A 20928-nucleotide genomic window follows, 5' to 3' on the forward strand; every position below is an offset into this window, starting at 1 on the left:
CAGATGACTACCCAATCCTCCCATTCTTTCTTCCCAATTGGAGACAAGAATGTTGTGTTTACCTCTCCCTCTCAATTGAGGAAGGCATGCCCAAGTATCCTTTGACAAGGTACTTGTCCAAGTTCCTTTGTAATTGGGAACTTGTTATAACTCCCTCTTAGCTAGGGACTTGTCCATGCATTAACAACTTCTTTTTCGTGGGTCCTGCAGCTACTTGATCTCCTTGCTTTCTTTGATTTCATGAAGTCTTTTTTCGAACTTCTTCTTGGTAGGGCACCATCCATCGATCACTTTCCTTCCTGGTTTGTCATGTCATTGCTTCCTTCGTGGAAAGTGGCGTTCTCGTCATATATCAAGTTCTCTTGTCATCTGGTTATTCCTTGTCATCTTGTCTATGCTTTAGACTACTCTTCACATGGACGCTTCTTTGTACTTGCTTGTTCCCATGCTTTGATCTAGCATCCCTTCATGATTTCATCTCGACATTGCTTCAACATTAAATGGTGTTTTTATTGGATGGCTTCTTCGTCATGACATCTTCGTAGAGTAGAATCAATGATCTACACCTTTCACATCTCCAAGGCCTTCATAGGTGTCAAGGGTCCTTTGATCTTTTTCTTCCTTTGTCAGAGTTGTCATGCCTTCTTTCGGGAGATGTCTTCAAAGTATCTTGTTAGATAGTGATTCTTAGTGATCATGGTGTTCTTCACATGCTTGATCTCTTTATTCTCTTGTTTCTTCTTGTATAGATTGGTCAACCACCTTATGCTCCTTGTGAGAGAACTTCTTTATTGCTTGCTTCCAGGACTAGTCAACATTCCTTCTTCACTTGCTTCTTAGTCAACAATCTTATACTCCTTATGTGAGTATTTCCTTTTGTTGACCTTCATTGCATTGTTGTGCATACCTTTGAGCATGTCATTGGTGAAAGAGATTCTTTCATACTTGGTCATGTCATAGAACTATCCCCATGACTCAATAATATACATATGATAACGTGACTAAACTTTTATGCATACGTACCTCATCTTGATTCTCCTTTGATCATCTTATCTTCAATTGATTGTCCATGGTGTGGCCCTTCTCGCTTCATCTTAGCTTGCCTGCATATCATCCTTTTCTTGAATCCCATGAATGGGACTCCTAATGAGACATTTGCTTTTGCTTATGAGTCTTCTTTTGAAGATCCCATCATAGGATCTTGAAGACCCTTACCCTGCAAATGTTTCTTTCCTTTTGATGATGGAGGTCTTCTAAGATTCTTAATCATGATCAATTTTCTTTCATTGTGGATGAGGTCCTATTCTAGGTATGCTTCTTCTACATGAATATCTTGAGCTATATCTACCATGCTCCTATATTCTAGAAGATATTTCTAACCGTGCATTTTGTTCTATTCCTTTATGCTCCTATACTACTCAGATCTTTGAAAGAAGATTTTAAGTAAAGAAGTAGACTTAGTCATAGTAGAGATCCAGAGGATCTTCCTTCTTTTGCTTCTTGTCTTCTTCTTTCATTTCTTGGGTCGCATGGGTTTCTTCCCTTTTTTTTGTTGTTGTTGTCTTTCTTCAGTTTAAGACAATTCCTTTTGTAGTTTCATATTCTTTACATCCATAGCATTGGATTTTGGACATATCTTTGTTGTTTGTTCTTCGTGGACCAAACTTGCCAAATTTTCCCTTTTTCTTGGCCATGGTAGCAAAAACTTGCTCCTTTGATCCCACATCTTCCTTTGCTTTGAGTCTTGTTTCCTCTATCTTGCATAGAGACCACATTTCATTTAGTGGGGTGGCTTCCTTCTTGGCATATATGATTGATGTGTAGTTGCCCCAATCCTTAGATAGAGCATTGAGTACTATGGTTGTCACTTTTCTGTCAGACATGACTTCCCCTAGCTCTTGAAATTGATCCCTCATCTTAGAGATCTTCATGAAGTAGGGAGCTATTCCTTCCTTTGATATCTTCATTTTGTACAATTCATTTCGTAGAGATATCACTTCTCCAACCGTGGTTACTGATAATCATAGTTTTCAAAACCGTTTTAAAAAACCGGTTACCGGTCTAACCGACCGGTTAGCAAGGCCGCCGGTCTAAACCGGCCAAAAAACCCGGTTGGAAAGGCCCTTTCGCCCATTTTTTGCCCTAACCGGTGAAAAACCGGCCATTTTAGGACAGAACCGGTCGGTTTGTATCAAACCGGCCGGTTCCGTCCTAAACCGGCCGGTTTTAGGCATGCCCACCAAAACTTGCAAAAAGTGTATTCTTGATTGTGATTTAGGGGTTTTGGGGGGAAACTAAGGGTGTTTCAACCCTAACAATGTTGGCAATTAATGGTAATGTTAAATTCTTAAAGTAAAAGTGACATTTCCTTTAATTTTTATTTTCATCCTTTTACTTAAATTTTTAACATTACCATGAAATGACTCAGGATGTTTGAGAGTGGTTTCGACCTCATTGGATTTCATATGGAGAAACTAGAATTTTAGATTTCACTCAAAATTCAACAGACTTAATGGTTTTCTGGATTTCATGGTTTGGGGGTAAACAATAAATGCAATTAGAGCTCCAAATGATGAGCAGAACTCCTGATCTAGATCCCATTGTGTTGGACGATATTGATCCAACATCAAAATGGGTGGAGGAGACTGAAGAACCTATGTTTGAGGTTGATTTTGATATCGACATGGCTTTAGCAGGGGTTGAAGCAGATTATGTGGTGGCATCAGAACCAGGATCAGTAGCGGCATCAAGGAAAGGCAAAGAACCAATGGAAGGCACTCGTCATGCAGGTCGACAAACTCGTGCTTCCATTAGGTCCACTTCTATTGTCATTGGTGGCATTGATACTAAGGTTGTAGATTAGGTTGAGGCATCTTCAGACTCTGAACCAGATGATGTTTGTAGCTCCTGATGATGATCCTGTGTCTAGTAGTGGTTATGAACTTGATGATGGATCATGTGTACACTGTAGGCTTGTAGTAGGCCAATGGCCTCATAGCTTACAACATTGTTTTTAGACTTTATAGGCCATTTAGAGCCTCATTTCTTATGTATTTTGCTATTTTGTCGATGATATGTATTGCACTCGGTGCCATTTTGATATATTCACCTTTACATGGTATATAAATGAGCAAACTTTGCATATTTTGTCTCTATTGGCTTGGAATCATGGTTTTACATCTTAAAAATAGTTTTGTTTCATTAAAAATTAATTATTTAATGTATTTTTTTAAAACCGGTTTGTTTAGACCAAACCAGTCCGGGTTAGACCGGTTCCGGTCGGTAAACCGGTTCATTAGGTGGACCGGTTCGGTCACCGGTTCCGGTTTTAAAAACATTGCTGATAATAGCTCTATTAGTTTATCATAGATTTGTTTTGATGTTTCAAGTTTGGAGACATAACGAATGAGAGAGTCCTTGATGGATTCTATTAGAATCCTTTGAGCTCTTGTCTCATCCTTATTGTACTTGGCTAAGGCTTGAGTTTGTTACTTAGTAGGAATAGTGATATTACTTTTGATGTGTTCTAGAAGTTCATTCTCCTTGAGAAGTAAATCAGTCCTTTTTTTCCATGCAAGAAAGTTATTGGTACCTACCAATTTGTTGCTTTCCTCGCAAAAAGACATTGATGTATATTCAAAAGGGGACATATACTTGATAGATTTTGAGATGTAGTAGACTTGCTTTCTCCTTGAAGACTTGATGGCTTGCCTTCCTTAGACCTTGATGTTCTTCAAGTTTCTTTCTCCAAGTAGACTTGCTTGATGATGAGATGTTCTTGATGGCTTGTAGATGATGTAGGTCCTTCTTTGATTTGCTCCTCTTGTAGGTGCCTTTATATAAGGCTCTTCCTTTTGTTGAAGAAAGTGTCACTAGGTTCGGTCTTCATGACATTGTAATTATGATTTTTGTAAAATGAATTTATTATTCCTTGTTGCATGGGCTTCATGAGAAAGAGGTTTATTTATTTAGTGGCCCCCATTGAGAGCCATAGGATGTCAAAGAGTCAATGTCATGTATAGAAAAGTCTAAACAACCCTCCAAGGCAAGCACAATCCTCCAAGACAAGCACAAGAAGAAGTTTGCAATCAAAACGATGCAAAACACAGTCATGTCGGCCTACAAATAAAGTAAATAAACTAAAGAAGTCATGTCGACTAATTATGGAGAGGAAAAAACTATAAATACCCCGTTGGGGTCATCACAGGAAACAAGAGAATCTCGGACAAGTCTGAAATCTCGGATGGGTACAGGAAGGTACAAATCTTGGTGATGAATTACAGGATCTCGGTGATGAAGGACAATGTCTCGGCAATAAAGAACAATGTCTCGGTGCAAGTGATAAGTGTGTCTCGGCCTCTTTATAACCACAGTCTCAATACTAAAACGCAAGTCATAAAAGAAAACACAGTCACAATCTCGGTGAAGGAGATGATTTCAGGATCCCACAGTGGCAAACACAGTTTCGGCATAATCATGTTGAGAAGACACTATGTCTCAAAGATGTAGTCACGATCTTAGCAAAGGTATGATCTCAATGAAGATATAGTCACAAGGCTATAATCTCAGCTAAAGGTGTAGCTATGAGACAGTCATGATCTCGGTGGAGTTAGGGACAAACCTCAATCATATATATGGAAACCTCGTTGGTATGGTGAAGATCTCGATGAAGAAGTAGTGTGCAACTATGATGAGCTCAACTGTGAACAAAGAAAGAGGATTGGTGTCTTGGTCTTGGAGTGGCCTAATCAATCAGGGGTCATGGTCTTGGTATTCGTCAATTGGAATCTCTATAAGAAGAATTTTGTGCGGGTTTTCCTCTCTAAGAGGGAGAGGTTTTGGCCCTCGCAGGATGCCAACATCTTGTGTTCTTGTCTCTTTGTTTTGGTAGCTATTTGATGAACTAATGAAGACATACTCTAATAATAATAAGAGAAGATTGGAACAAGAAGAAAAATTGAAAAACACCTCACAAATAGTTATCATGCCTAGAAGAATCTCATTAATTCTAACTGCCCTAGATTCTTCAACACCTTTTGCTATGTAGTCTTCCTTGATAATTGATAGATGGTAGACCTTCTTGTCCTTGAAGTGATTCAGACTTCTTGGCTAGATACTTCAACTTTTGTAGATGTCCTTCCTTGATGAGTGTTCTTGAGATGCTCTTTCCTTGATATGTCACCTTAGCTCCGATACCATGTTGAAGAATCAAGGGCAATTAGGTGTAGTGTGATTCTTCTTGACTTGATAACAATTTGTGGAGTCTTTTTACTTTTCTTGTTAGCTTAATATTCTTCTTCTTCTTATTAATGCATGTGTGTGTACTTCATCAAATCGCTATAAAAACATAAGAACAAGAACACAAGATGTTGGCTCTCTACTAGGGCCAAAACCTCTCTTCTCTTGAGAGGAAAACCCTTTAGTAAGTTTCTCTTATTGAAGCTTCTTATTGATCAATGCCAAACCCTAGACCCTTGACTAGAGTGTTCTCCAAGTACAAGACAAGTCCTTCCTCCTTTCTACACTTTGTTCCCCGACACTTCCTTCTTCCGGCACTTCGTCCTCCTTCCAACTGTTGTTAGATGTTGTTGCACATTCTCTAGAAGAGATACCTTATTCTTGATCTATGATGAGATTCCTTCCTTGTGATGATCTATTCCTTCCTCTTGACCAAATGAGCTTCTTCCTTGAGCTGTAGAAACATACTTGATATGACTGTCCTGCAACCATAATTTCTCGCATGTGTGGGAGGTTTACTTGATGTTGTATGCCCTTCTCTCCTTTGCTTGAGTGCCCTTCTTCTACACTTGAGTAGGAGGCCTTGTAGGCATAGATTTAACCCCAAACAATGAGAGATAGTTGACTGTGAGTTGCTGTTGTCATAACCGTAGGGACAACCCTCCTTTTTCCTCGCATGTGTGACTGCAGCTGCCCTAGAACAGACCTCCAAGGCTCGATGTTTCTTCCTCCTTCTTCGCTGTCCTTGGAGACCCTTTTCTTGCCTTCTACCTTCGCTAATTTCAGAGAGGAATGCGTTGTATGTTGAGAGAGTGCACAACCTCTATATATAGAGGACTGTCCCTTCTTTAGGTCGACTAGTTGTTTGTAGGCCGACTTGCTATCTTTGCTTCAGATGGCTTCTTTGGTGGTGTCGCATGCTTGGAGGAGACTTGACTTTGCTTGGAGGGGTATTCTTTGGCTTTTATACAAACATATACATGGTGTAACATGCCCTTAAGGTCTTCAACATTTTCTTTTGTCTATTTGACTCACCTATAGCACTTTAACATTTGCTAGACCTATTTCAGTGAGCAAGAAACTCATTGACATATATTGTAAAATTAATATTTTTTTCTTGAATAAATACAAATATCAAAAGTAAATTTACGAAGACCGAACCTAGTTACATTTCCTTCAACAATTTCTTCGTCTTTTGGACGCGCATCAGTCTTATCTTGTTGAGACATGCCTAGAGCTTTAAAGAATGCTGCTCTTTGAGAAGGAATCTTTAGAAGTTCTAACAATGGGACTGAAATCTTAACACTATTTATCCACGCGGCCCAATCAATTTTCAATTCTGATTGATAGCTTTTAGATGCAACCTGTTTATTTTGATTATGATCGTTGCCTTTCTTTTGATAAATATAACCTTTGCTTCTAGCAATTTCCAGAATCTGCTCCTCAGATGGAGTTTCGCCATAAATCTGTGTGATAGGATTTTTTTCATCATTGAAGTCGTTGATGGTGATAGATGAAGGGATCATGTTCGTGCAACGACTTTCCTTTGAAGAATTAACATTATTTATTTGTTCACTGGTTCCTTCCTCTAGGATTTTTCTAGCAAAAGCACATGAACTTTCCTCCTGAAAACTTTCACACGGCTTGCAAAATGGAATAGGCTAATCGACGACATTAGTAGAGTCAAGAGGAGTAGGAGGCCTTTGATCATTTGGAGGATTTCTTCTTGGCCATGGATTCTTGTTACCTCGATTGTTATTATTATTTCTAGGTTGGACATTCTGAGCTTGATTTCGTTCCATCTGGATTAGCCTAGATTGGACGACACTCATTTCTTTAGCATGCTCAACTCTCATTTCCTTAATCATTTGAGTGAGTTCCTTAATTGGGTCATGCTCTACCTCCTTTATTCTGATCGGACCTTTTTCAAAACCAGGAATTTCAGACTTGCCAGATGCTTATCTTTTTCTAACTCTTTAGCTATAGCTTGAGCAGAAGATGGATCTGTTGGTTTTGCGCGTCTTATTGTAAAAGATGTCACAACACAAAATGCTTCAAGATGCTGCTCTAATAAAGGCTTGTCTGGAGGTTTATAGTCTTGAGTCATTTCTTTGATGATACCGTTGAATCTCCGATTAAATCCTTAAATTGTTTCATGTGAAAATTCCAAATTGGAATTCTATTGTAGCACCTGGTATTATTTCTCCTAATTGTTAATTAATTAACAATTTATATGCTATTGCAAATATCGAAATAAACACAGTGCAACCTTCACAAATAAAATTCTGCAAACAAACAAAATGCTGGAAGCTGAGAAATGTTAGCACACACACATAAAATTAACACAATTGTTTTTGGAAAAAGGTCCCCGAAAAACCCAGCTTGGGAAAACCGGTGCAGCAACTGAGGGTTTTATTATTATGCAGCAGTGAGAAATTATGAGTACAACTGGATGCCGAAATCTAGTAACCCTACTGAGAAAAATACTGGCAAAAATCTAGTGAGGAATTTCCTCACCGCATAGGCAAACCCCGACACAACTTGCCTTCAGAAACTCAGCCTTCTGACCCTCTGTGTCAGCCTTTGCGCAGTCTGCTTGATGTCAAGCCTCTAACTGATTTCTGATGAAGTCGTTCTGCCCTTTGTTGGCTGGAAAAATGCTTCTCTGACACTATGGGAATCCTTCTCGGCCTCTGGAACTGAAGACGTTTTTCCCTGTTAGCAAATCAAACTTGCCTCTAGAAGCTACTGCGTAGCCCCTTCGTCAACTTCACTGTGGTTCTTTTGCCTTTCTGCAAATGCAGTCACTGTATCTGGAATACTTCCTCCAACCTCACTGTCTCTTCCCCTCTCACACTGCTTCGATTTCTAGCTCTCTCTAACAACTAACTGTTGCTACTCTGGAAATGGATCTACTAAGAAGTCAAACTACTCAAGTGCTTCTCCATCACCACATCGACCTCTGGAACTGAAGACGTTTTTCCCTGTTAGCAAATCAAACTTGCCTCTAGAAGCTACTGCGTAGCCCCTTCGTCAACTTCACTGTGGTTCTTTTGCCTTTCTGCAAATACAGTCACTGTATCTGGAATACTTCCTCCAACCTCACTGTCTCTTCCCCTCTCACACTGCTTCGATTTCTAGTTCTCTCTAACAACTAACTGTTGCTACTCTGGAAATGGATCTACTAAGAAGTCAAACTGCTCAAGTGCTTCTCCATCACCACATCGACCTCCTCTTATAATCCACTGTTGGAGCACCAACGACCAAGATTAAAACATAATCAATGGTTAAGATCATCTCTAGATTGATTTGTGTGAGTTTCTAGATGATTCTCGCCTTGACTTAATTAACGCTGATTAATTAACCATATTCCCTAAGTTTAGACTTAGGAAATATTTAAAAACTAGTTAATAATCTGATTAAGTCATTTCTAGATGGAATTTCCAAAAACGATTTCTGGGTTTTTGAGATCTCATGTATTCTAGACTCTCCACGAAATTTCATGGCTAGAACACATTTGATGCTGCAAAAAATAACACTCCCTCTTAGCGAGGAATGTGTTTTAATGCTGCACTCCCTGCCACAACACCCTGTCTCTGCATCATTTCCTGTCATGCTGTTGATGTCTGGCCATACAACCCACCAACCATTGCGCCACTCTAATATATGTTGCATCTGTGCTGCTGCTGACGTTGCCATTTTGCTGCCAACACTGCAACTCCCTCTCATCTGTTGTTGCTGCAACTGCAACATCTGCAATTGAAAAGCATCCAAAATACCGAATCAACTGTGATCAGTATGATGCATCTGTCTCCCTAGTCTCTGATTGCTACTAGCATCTGCACTGTCATTGAAGAATCTGCATTGCTGCTGACTCTGCACTGTGCCAATTGCAATGTTGCCAACTCTACACTGCGCTCTCCAACATCTGACTGCTACTAGTCCTTGCAACTGCCACTCGAACATCTGACTACTACTAGTCCCTTCGACTGCCACTCGGGCATTTGACTAAATCAACTGCCACTGATCCATCCTGCTACTGAATACTGTGGGCCCCCATAGCTAGGTAATGATCCATGAGGTGAACTCCTCAAGGATCTTGCCCAATTGTAGCACTCTGGGGCTACATCACCAAGTCACCCCACCTCACTCTTGGAGGTATATCGGCAAACATAGTGAAGTCTTCCTCCAGCCTAGAGGAAAGCCTATCGATCTCTGCTGAAGCTGCCTGCTGGTCCTGCTTTTCCTCCTTGTCCTTTTTCCTGAGAGCACACTGGGTACTGTAGTGATCGAGCTCACCACACCTAAAGCACTTGACCTTTGACAGGGCTTTCTTCTTCTTTCTCTGCTCTGCCTGTCCCTGAGTGGGACCCTTTGGTGCGAGGGCCATATTCTCCTCCTCCACTGTCTTCGATCCGTTGCTGCTGCCACTTATGGAGCTCTTTAACAAAGCCCATCTCAACTCCTCTTGCTGCAAATCGGCCCACATTCTATCCCAGTTTGGTAGCCTATCTCTGCCCAATATGCTTTGGACAAAAACTGTTGAAATTTGATGACTAAAATGTTTCTGCAATTCCAACCCGGTTTTAATTTCACCTTATCACTCCCATTCAGTTAAATGCCATTTCCCGTAAACATACATTCAACATATAGAATTCTGGAAATGAAATTTTCAGATTAAAACACATGGGACTGTCAACACATGCTGAAAATAAATATGGACATAAACAGACCAGCAACACATAAAAATACACATATTTTTGGTCAAATTAGTGTTGATTTGGGGTAGCATCGGATGTGCTCTAGCCACGAAATTTGGTGGAGAGGTTGGCGCACATGAGATCTCCAATACCCAAAAAGGGTTTGGGCAGATTCTAAACAGTTCAGGAGATATTAAAATAATTAATATTTTTAATGGAGTCCCTAAGTCTAAACTTAGGGAAAATAAATTATTAACGTGTATTAATATGAAACTGTGTTAGAATGGTTCAAAAGACATGGATCAAGCCAGATCTATCTTAGCTGTTGATTAGGGACTTAATCTCGACCGTTGATATGTCAACGAGAAAAGTATAAGAGGATGCTTGAGGGTCACTTGGAGAGCACACCAGATGATCAATCATTCTATTCTCTAGAGCGGGGTTTGCTAAAAGAGATAGAATCAGTGATTGAAGTTGCAGCTGAGGGGCAGTGAGTACAGAGAGACAAAGAGGCAGAGATAGTGCTAGGAGATCAGAGCAGGAGCCAGAGAGAGTGATGCAGAACCAGCCAAGGCTCACGTAGGGCCACGCAGAGGCAGCGAGGAGCTGCGCAGTGCTTTAGAGAGACCAGTGTTGCTGACCCAGAGGGCCAGAAGGCTAACGCATGGCCTCCTGAGGTTGACGCAGACCCATTCAGGGTGACGCAGGGCCGGCGCTGGGCAGAGAGAGGCTGACGCAGTCCAAAAAGGCAGACGCTTGGGTTTCTTGGGTAGATTGGAGATGAGGAGCTGCCAGAGGGTTTATCCAGGGTTTCAGCCGGGACATTGTCTCACACCGAGAGGTACTACTGCCAAGGGAATTCTTTGTTGGGTAAGCTGGATTTGGCACCCAGCGTGTACTCTGAAATTGCTTAACAAGAAAACCCTCAGATAGTTGCACCGGTTTTCCCACAATGGGTTTTTCCGGGAACATTGGTCCAAAAATAACGATGTCATTTTGTGTGCTTGTTTTTGTTTCCTTTAGTTGATGATCTGTAATATGTTGAGCATGCACTAGTGTTTATTTTCAGTATTTACATTGTAAATAACTTGTTAAGTAACGGAACAAGTAGGTAGGAATAAATCAGTAAAGTGCATGGAGGGTTTCTAACTAGTAGACTTAGAAACTTCAACATGGTATTAGAGCGTGGTTGCATATCACAGGAGAACTGAGGACATCAGTCGAGTGGAACAATAGTAGCAGAAAACAACTGTCCCAAGTGACAAAAGTTGTTTCTAGCAGAGCAACAACAAGGGAAGGGTGATGTAGTGCCTGCGTCATCAAGGGTGAGGTAGAGAGAGGCAACACAGAGGTTAAGGGAGGCAAAGGGAGACTCACGCAGAGCCACGCAGAAGCTAGGAGGGCTGACACAGTTGGCTGAGGAGGCTGAGTTGCTGGTGCCGGGATTGCGTAAAGCCTAGGAGCTCTCACCTTCAGGTTGCTGGGGTTTAGGAGGCTGTGGGAAACTTGCAGAGTGGAGCTGGTGGGGTATTGTAGTAAGAACAAGACCTAACAGGGCAAGGAGGGAGTTGCTACCGAGGGTTTCTAGCCGAGAAATCCAGATTAGTGGTGCAATTGCACAAACGATCAGAGTAGGGGGCATCTCGACATTGGCAGAAGGGTTTCCAGGAGGGAAATCGAGGCTCAAAGGAGTCATACCGAGAACTTCCAGGAGGGACGTAGAGGAGACAGATGATGATTGTGCCATGAGTGCTCATGTGCCACTTCAGAAGAAGTGGGGAGACATCTAGCTATAGTCAGGCAGACTACAGACGATGAGGGGCAGGATCCTCGAGGTACCCAACCTCTTGGATTAGATCTTGCTACGGGAGCCTCGAAGAGGAGTAGCGGGACTAGCTGAGTCGGGTAGAGATGGATGCGGATGGAGCGGCAGAGACAGCTACAGTGCAGGAGTCTTGAGAGGGACAACAATGCGAGAGGCACAGAAGTGTTGCACCAGTGTAGGATGGCACAGAGAGGTGTGCAACGTGCGAGATGCAAGGAGTTGTTGCAGTAGCGCAGAGGTCAGAGAGGGAGCACTTGTCAGCGGTAGAGGGAGCTTCAACATCAGGAGGGTCTCTAGCCCAATAGAGAGGTTAGAGTTGGGAGATCAGTTACTTACTTCTCAGTAACTGAGTTACAGTGCAGCAGTGGGCAACATGATGAGAGGAGGTGCAGTGCTGGGAGAAAGAACCAGCAGCAACACGAATGCAGAGGGAGTTGTTGTACAGATGCAGCAGTGGCCGTGGCAGAACCATGGGCAATAGTATAGGATACAACGGTGCAGAGGATGGTGGGCAGCAGGGCTAGCATCAACACAGGGACCGATGCCTGATGATCAGAGTAATACTCAGTGAGGAGTATTGCTAGAGCACAATCCTTGCTAAGAGGGAGTGTTGTTTTGGGGTAGCATCGAATGTGCTCTAGCAACAAAATTTGGTGGAGAGATTGGGGCACATGAGATCTCTATTACCTAGAAAGGGTTTGGGCAAATTCTAAACAGTTAAGGAGATATTAAAATAATTAATATTTTTAATGGAGTCCCTAAGTCTAAACTTAGGGAGAATAAAATATTAATGTGTATTAATATGAAACTGTATTAGAATGGAGACATGGATCAAGTCAGATATAATCTTAGCCGTTGATTAGGGACTTAATCTCGGCCGTTGATATGTCATCAAGAAAAGTATAAGAGGAGGCTTGAGGGTCACTTGGAGAGCACACCAGATGATCGGTTATTCTATTCTCTAGAGCGGGGTTTGCTAAGAGAGATAGAATCAGTGATTGAAGTTGTAGCTGAGGGGCAGTGAGTACAAAGAGACAGAGAGGTAGAGATAGTGCCAGGAGATTAGCGCAGGAGCCAGAAAGAGTGATGCAGAACCTGCTAGGGCTCAAGCAGGGCCACGCAGAGGCATCTAGGAGCTGCATAGTGCTTCAGAGAGGCCAACGTTGCTGACATAGAGGGCCAGAAGGTTGACGCAGGGCCTCCTGAGGCTGACACAGGCCCATTCAGGGTGATGCAGGGCCAACATTGGGCAGAGAGAGGCTGACGCAGTCTGAAAAGGCAGACGCTGGGGTTTCTGGGGCAGATTGGAGCTAAGGAGTTGCCGGAGGGTTTATCTGGGGTTTCAGCTGGGACATTTGTGTCAGACTGAGAGGTACTACTGCCAAAGGCATTCTCTATTCGGTACGCTGGATTTGGCACCCAGATTATACTCTGAAATTGCTTAATGAGAAAACCCTCAGATCGCTGCACCGGTTTTCCCGCATTGGGTTTTTTTGTGGACATTGGTCCAAAAATAATGGTGTCATTTTGTGTGCTTGTGTCTGTTTCCTTCAGTTGATGATTTGTAATATGTTGAACATGCGCTAGTGTTTATTTTCAGTATTTACATTGTAAATAACTTGTTAAGTAACAGAACAAGTAGGTAGGAATAAACCAGTAAAGTGCATGGAGGGTTTCTAATTGGTAGACTTAGAAACTTCAACGCTTAGATCTAGGCAAAATCCCTTCAAAGTTCTCCGGGGAAAACCTGTTAGAGAGCTCTTCAAATTTATTTATCTTTCAAGTTTAGGAAAAATACATTTGCAGACAAAACAAAACAACGAAATACAACTTATCTCTTTAGCGCAAAACTCCTTGACAACCGTGCCCACTCTGCCTCGATTTCCATGCCTACTTGAAGCTGAAAATATGTGTTGTAAGGATATGGTTGTACGGACTATACTGTATGGATTCCGTACGGACTATACGGACAACAAACTGAATTTTTGGACAGCAAACTCAGTTTGGACAGCAAACTGATATTTTGGGACAACAAGGTGAAATTTCACATAGACTGCAATTTTGGGACAACGACGTGTGCTGGAAAGTTCATTTCTCCATTTTCTTGGTTTTGTAAATTTTGGACAACAGTCATGGCCATATTCTTAAGGATAGAGGACAAACTGGACGGTATATCCAACTATGCCGTTTGGAAGGACAAAATTCAGACAGTGTTTGAGGAGCCAACAGTTTGGGACATAGTGCAGCAGATGGTTATACCTCCTACTGCTGTAGATGAACTTGTTGAATTCATAAAAAATAATGCAAAGGCAAAAAGTATTTTGATGGACACTCTGAAGGATCATGTGGTTCCTTAGATGAGAGGAAACACATATGCATATCAGATGTGGACAATCTAACCACTCTCTATCAGAGCACCAATGAGAGCAGGAAGATGGTACTCAAAGAACAATTGAAGAACATCATGATGACAAAGGCTGAAAGTGTAGTTCATTATCCTGACAGGGTCAAACATGTACGTGATTATTTGACTTCTATTGGTGAGGCAGTTGCACCCACAGAGTTTGTCCAGATCGCTGTATCAGGACTTCCTAAGTCTTGGGAGGTCTTTGGAGATGTTGTTAACTGTAGGGATAATCTTCCCAATTGGGACAGATCCTGGGGTGATTGTGTGCAGCGTGAGATACAGAAGACTGGTAGTGGTGGGGTGAAGATAGCAGATGAGGAGGATGTAGCCTTGACAGCCAGGGGGGAAGAACAAAGGGAAGGCCAAGAGAGGGGCCTCATCAGATGGGGCTAAGGTAAAAGAGAAGAAGAAGAAGAAAGATACGGATATGTCCAAAGTCAAATGTTGGGCATGTCAGAAGATAGGACACTATGCTTCTACGTGTCCTGAGAGGAAGAACAAGGGGAAGAAGGGTACTGCAGCTTCAACAAAGGTGGAGCAATTTGCTTCACAGTTTGACCAACACTTTGCATTTATTACTTCTACATCTAGTAGAAGTACATCATCCGATGTGTGGTACATAGACAATGGGTCTTCTCGGTATATGACAGGTGCACGAGAGTTCTTTTTAGAGCTTGCAGAGAGGGCACTTGATATTGAGATTGTACTAGGAGATGACCGCACTGTGAGAGTTGTTGGTGTGGGGACTGTGACTTTTGAGAGGAAGTCTTTGCCTTCTTTGAAGGTCATGGATGTTTTGTATGTTTCGGGGATGAAGAAGAACTTGATTTTAGTTTCTGCTATGGAGGAGAAGGGGTTTGACGTCACTTTATCAGGAGGGTAGGTATTGATGCATCCCAGGGGAGCTTCCATCACTTCGGCCAAAGTGATTGGAGTCCTCTCTGGGAAACTATACAGGTTCAATTTTTAGTGGCAGGAGCATTGGTGAGTAGCACATCTGGTAGCACTCACACTAGTACCACCAGCAGTAGAGACTTGTGCGATTTATGGCATCGGATGATGGCACATATGTATCATGGAGCTTTGAGAGTACTGAGGGAGATCACTACTGGAGTTCTTGATTTCAGTGTCGAGCATTATGAGGTCTGCAGAGAGTGGGCTTTGGGCAAGTACACCAAGTTACCATTCCCAACGAGCGACAATAGATCTACAGGTACACTAGACTTGATTCATATTGATGTTAGTGGTCATATGTTTCATGAGTATTATGTTATATTCATTGATGAATACTCTAGGACGACTTGGATATATTTCCTGAAGACCAAGGGCGAGGTTTTCAGTTGTTTTAAAGAGTTCAAAGCTCTTGTGGAAAAGCAGACAGGTAGGAAGATTCGGGTCTTGAGGTCAGACAATGGTGGTGAGTACACCGATGGTGGGTTTTCTGACTTCTGTTCACAGGAGGGCATTAGTAGAGAGTTCACGGTTCCTTACAACCCCTAGCGGAATGGGGTGTTTGAAAGGAAGAACAAAGCTATTGTTGGGGCTGCTGGAGCGATGATTCATGATTAGGGGTTGCCTTTGTTTTTGTGGGCTGAGGCCTGCAATACTACTATTTATCTTCAGAACAGGAGTGCTCGCAGAGATTTGGGGAATATGACTCCAGAGGAGGCTTATACTAGAGAAGCCTCACGTGGGACATCTTCGTATCTTTGGATGTCTCACATATTCTTATATCCCCAAGGAGTAGAGGACGAAGCTGGAACCCATGGCAGAGAAGGGTATCTTTATGGGTTACAACGAGACTTCAAAGGCCTATCAGATCTTCATTCCTTCTAAATGGAGAGTGGTGATTAGGAGGGATGTGAAGTTCGAGGAGGAGAGGGCGTATCGGAGATCATGGAAGTATGATGAGAGAGAGTCACAAACTTCTCGTCAACAGGGAGGTCAAGTACAGGGAGCAGAACCTCAGGGTTCTGGATCGACTGGTACAGGAGGTACTTCAATGTTAGTGACATTTGGGGCACCAGTGGCGAGTTCACCGAGCACTTCTTTAGGGAGTCCATTGGTACAAAGTTCACATGGCACTTCAGCTGACACAGGCACAGGTTCTTTGGGACAAGTGCTGGTACAGGTACACCAGGGTGAGTTGGAAAACCTTCAGGTTCACCAGACTGTGGGGCATAGGATGAGGTTCCCTGTGGGGAAGCTTCTTCAGGGAAGAGGAGGCCCAAGTGGCTTCAAGACACCTTGAAGGAAAGCGGAGTCTGTTGGTCCTCCGAATGGGGTGAACAGGGAGCGTGTGCCACCTGAGCAATGTTGACTCTGAGCCTACTAGCTATGAGGAGGCTGCCAGCCAGGAGGTATGGAGAGAGGCTATGGTGGAGGAGTATGCCTCTATCATTAAGAACAATGTCTGGGAAGTTGTTCCTAGGATAGAGGGCAAGTCAGTTGTGACTTCCAGGTGGCTCTACAAGATCAAGCATGCTGCGGATGGTAGCATTGAGAAGTTCAAGGCGAGGTTTGTGGCTAAAGGGTTCTCACAGATAGAGGGAGTTGACTATGATGAGACCTTCGCTCTCGTAGCTCAGTACACTTCTATTTGGTCCTTTATTTCTATTGCTGCAGAAATGGGTTGGCAGATCCATTAGATGGATGTGAAGACCTAATTTTTGAACGGAGTTATAGAGGAGGAGGTGTATGTTGAGTAGCCATAGGGCTTTGAGGTACTTGGGCGGGAGACCCATGTATGCCGGTTGAGGCGAGCACTCTACGGACTTAAGAAAGCTCCGAGAGCTTGGTATTTGAGGATTGATACTTACTTGCAGCAGATGGGTTTCACGAAGAGTGATGCAGATCCAAACCTATACTACATTGTTGTAGGGGATGATCTGCTCATTCTTGTGTTGTATGTTGATGACTTGTTCATTACTGGGGCAGAGAGACTGATTAGTGGTTGCAAGGAGGATCTTGCTATGGAGTTCGAGATGAAGGACATTGGGCTGATGCATTACTTTTTGGGGCTTGAGGTGTGGCAGGAGGAGGGGCATATCTTTTTGGGGCAGGGGCAGTATGCTGTGGATGCGTTGAGTAGATTTCACATTGCATACTATAGACCCATGTCTACACCTATGATCACCAACTGGAGGAAGCTTCATGCTTTAGATTCTAGTTTTGTGGATCCCACATTGTATAGGTAGCTTATTGGGTCCTTGATGTATCTGGTCAACACTAGGCCAGATATATGCTTTGCAGCAATGTGGAAAAAGTCGCTGTCGGGATTAATTCGGCAAGGGTCCAAAAGTTGAAAAAGTCGGCAAAGTCGGGAGTTTTTTGAAAAAGTCGGCAAAAAGTCGGCAAAATTAAAAAAACACAAAATTATTCATTTTTTTTAATTTTTTTTAACATCTAGAGTATCCACAACATCAAATAAATGCATTTCCACATAAACATGTAAAGAAAGCTAATATATAATATGTATATGAAGTCTAGTGCTGCATCACATATCAAAATAGTGAATCCACTCCTGAATTTTGAGTCCTGTCTGAGTTTCAACTCTCAAGAGTCAAAATATCAACAAAAAATATAATAAATGTACATCATGAGTCATCTAAAAGTCATCAAGTAATCACTAATCAGTCACTGAGATCCTCTTCCCCTTTTACGGGAATAGGGAATGGCTTTGCCTTTTCCTCTAGAGGAAGAAGACCCTGCCCCTGAGGATACAAAAGGAAATGGACTCAATCGTCCTCTAGAAGCTGATGGAAGAGGTGGCCTCTGTGCTACGCTGCCGCTGCTGCTGCCCACCCTAGATGGTGTCACCTCCTCCTCAGCATCCTCATCCAGCTCTGCTACTGCCTCCTGACCCTGATGTTGCTCCGCCTCCTCCTCCTCTATCTCTAGCTCTCCCTCCTCTGCAACTGCTACATCCTCTAGATCCACACCTAACCAATCCGGGATCGTGTCCAAGATTGGCCTCTCAGTCTCGACTCTCCATGCAGCGGTGGTATCAATATTGTCCAATGAGATGGCTTCCACATCAGTAGGTTTCTGAAGCTGTCTCACCCACAATCGAAGATTGTAGTAGACGTATACCATGTCATTGAGGCGTTTGGATTCCAATCTGTATTAGGGTCATAGATTGTAAATTAGTACTTAGAAAATTTAAATATTAAAATTAATCAAATGAATTCAAAAAATTTAATTTGAAATCTTTTTAGTTTTTACCTGTTGCGCTTTTTGGAGTGTATTTTGTCAAATACACTCCAGTTGCGCTCACACCCAGAGGAACTGCATGTTTGGCTGAGCACTCGAATGGCAAGCTTTTGGAGATTTGGTACTCTGGCACCATAGCTTGTCCACCAAGCATCTACAAGTTAAAAAAAAAATGAGAAACATAAAAAAAAACATTGAAATTCTAAACTTGAAAATTTGAAACAAACTGAAACTTACCTGGCATTTTGGTCGTCCTATTCTGAATAGCCATGTCAAAACAAAATGTGCCAGTGGCCATCCTATAGACCTCCATTTCTTTAGAAATCTCCTCACGTTCTCGCCTAGATGACACCATCCTCTCGACACAAGTGAAGAATCCATCCATCACCTCGGCATCAAATCTGAAACCACAAGCATAAGAAAATGCAGGGTTGAGGTAGACACCTGCAGCATGAATGGGGCGATGGAGGGTATTGTTCCATCGCTGATCAATCACTCCCCATATGACCTGTTGTTTCTCCAACCCCTCGTCTCCCTTATCTGCATAATAAGCACGGATGGCTTCTTTGGCCCTATCCATGGCCTCATACAAGTAGCCCATTGCGGGCTTCTCTCCATCAACCAACCGAAGAACCTTTACCAAAGGTTCTGAAATGGCACACACCTCCTCTACTCCTGCCCAAAAGCTCTGATCATATGAAACTAGTCTGCATATGCCCTCTCCCTCCGGTTTGCGGCTAATAGATAAAGAACGCCATTCCGCTGAGAGAAACATGCTCTTCACCTCCCACATAGAATTCAACAGAGACTGAAGAGATATGAAAGTAGTGGCAAATCGTGTAATGGCAGGCCGCACCAACTCTTTTTTGTTGGTGAATTTTCTCATCAAGCTAAGCACAGATGAATGATTATAAATAAATTTTGTTATGCTCTTGGATGATTCAACAATATCCCTCACAGTAGGAATTTTACCTATATCCTCCAACATCAAGTCAATGCAATGAGCAGCGCAAGGTGTCCAAAACAAGTTAGGATACCTCTCCATAAGCATCTTGCCAGCTGCAACATAATTTGCAGCGTTGTCCGTTATGACTTGGACAACATTGCTTGGGCCTACTTCCTGAATGAAGATGTCCAACAACTCACATAATAAACGTGCATCTTTAATGTGGTCAGATGCATCAACAGATTTCATAAACATTGTCCCCTTGGGACAACTAACCAAGAAGTTAAGAAGGGTCCTACCCTTCTGATCAGTCCAACCATCTGACATGACTGTGCATCCAGTGTGCTCCCATGATGCCCTAAACTCTGCCAATCTAGCAGTGCACTCAGTCTTTTCATCTTGAAGAAGAGGCCCTCTCAACTCTGCAAAGGTGGGGGCTTTGTACCCCGGGCCAACGACAGCAACAGCATCAAACATAGGCTGGTAGAATGGGTTTGTCTTGGCAATGTTGAAGGGAACATCGCTCCATAGAAGACACCTACTGACCAACTTGTCAGCTTCTGCCTTTTCCTTTTTTTTCAATGATGATCTAATCCCAGGTTGTGAACCAGCTGCTGTTCTAGGAACAAAAAAAGATGAGATAGAAGGATGAGTACCACTACCCAATGTACCCATGGGTGAGGAAGGTGATGCTGCTGTAGAAACATTGCCACTCTCAATTCCCCCCACTCTTGAGCCCCCTGCAATTTGGTTTCTTAGTGTTGCCCTGGTGTCTTTTCCTTCCTCTTTATCCATCAATGATTGAATGGCCCGTCGGATGATTTCTGGAGTTGTCTCTTTGCAAAGTTCAATATTTTGGCCTGGAATTTGCCCCAAATGGAATTTTAATCTGTTGATGCCTCCTGACATATGCTTTCCACACAATTTGCAAGTCAAATACATTCTATTGACCGTCCCAGTTTCAGGTATAACATCAGGCTCACCAAACTCCCACATAGAATCCAAAACCCTCGGCATTTTGTTTTAAACTTTGAGCTGGAATTTAAAGTTTAAACCTGGGCACAAAAAGAATGGAAACAAATTCAAATCAGCAAATTATAATTAGTAATTTACTAATTTGTATTGCACTCAGAATTTAGAAACAAATTAGTAAATAATAAATATTAAATAATAAATCATAAATGTATGTACAGTGAAATAATTTATTACAGTCATAATTTATACAATAATTTATTACAGTCATAAATATTAAATAATAACAATAAAATAAATATAAATAAATTATGTTAGACATAAAAATCCAAATTTTTTAGTAACAGCTCTTTCCCTATAGTCTATGAGAGACAGTGACAGCTCTTTCCCTATAGCTGAAAGTGAGAAAATAGCAATGGAAAAACGTTTTTAAAGGCTAACAGATGTCAGATACAGCTCAACACAACAGCAGTTACAGGCTACAGCACTCCCAGTTTTACGAATTAATGCCCATATATTACTGTACAGTGTATACTATTACTAATTTACTATCTCCCTCCTGGACAGATTTTAGACAATCAAGAGCCAAGGAGATAGAATGGACGCGGGATGGTAATTGCCTGGCGGA

General features: G+C 42.2%; 2 protein-coding genes across 3 annotated transcripts in view; one reads left to right on the plus strand and one right to left on the minus strand.

Moving 5' to 3' along the window:
• LOC149238954 (serine/threonine protein phosphatase 2A 55 kDa regulatory subunit B beta isoform-like) overlaps positions 1–20928 on the plus strand; it is a 356970-nt gene that overhangs the window by 131899 nt on the left and 204143 nt on the right. The window lies entirely within an intron of this gene.
• LOC149238955 (uncharacterized) lies at positions 17488–20400 on the minus strand. The gene is made up of 3 exons (XM_089367048.1): positions 18620–20400; positions 18395–18536; positions 17488–18290 (listed from the first exon to the last, which is right to left on the minus strand). The coding sequence occupies exons 1-3, from the start codon at positions 20343–20345 to the stop codon at positions 17807–17809; spliced, it is 2352 nt and encodes a 783-aa protein (XP_089223174.1). The 5' UTR covers positions 20346–20400; the 3' UTR covers positions 17488–17806.

This window comes from Pinus tabuliformis, chromosome 8, assembly GCF_031772625.1.
Source record: "Pinus tabuliformis cultivar Carrire ecotype Pingquan chromosome 8, CPIR1, whole genome shotgun sequence".
NCBI lineage: Eukaryota > Viridiplantae > Streptophyta > Pinopsida > Pinales > Pinaceae > Pinus > Pinus tabuliformis.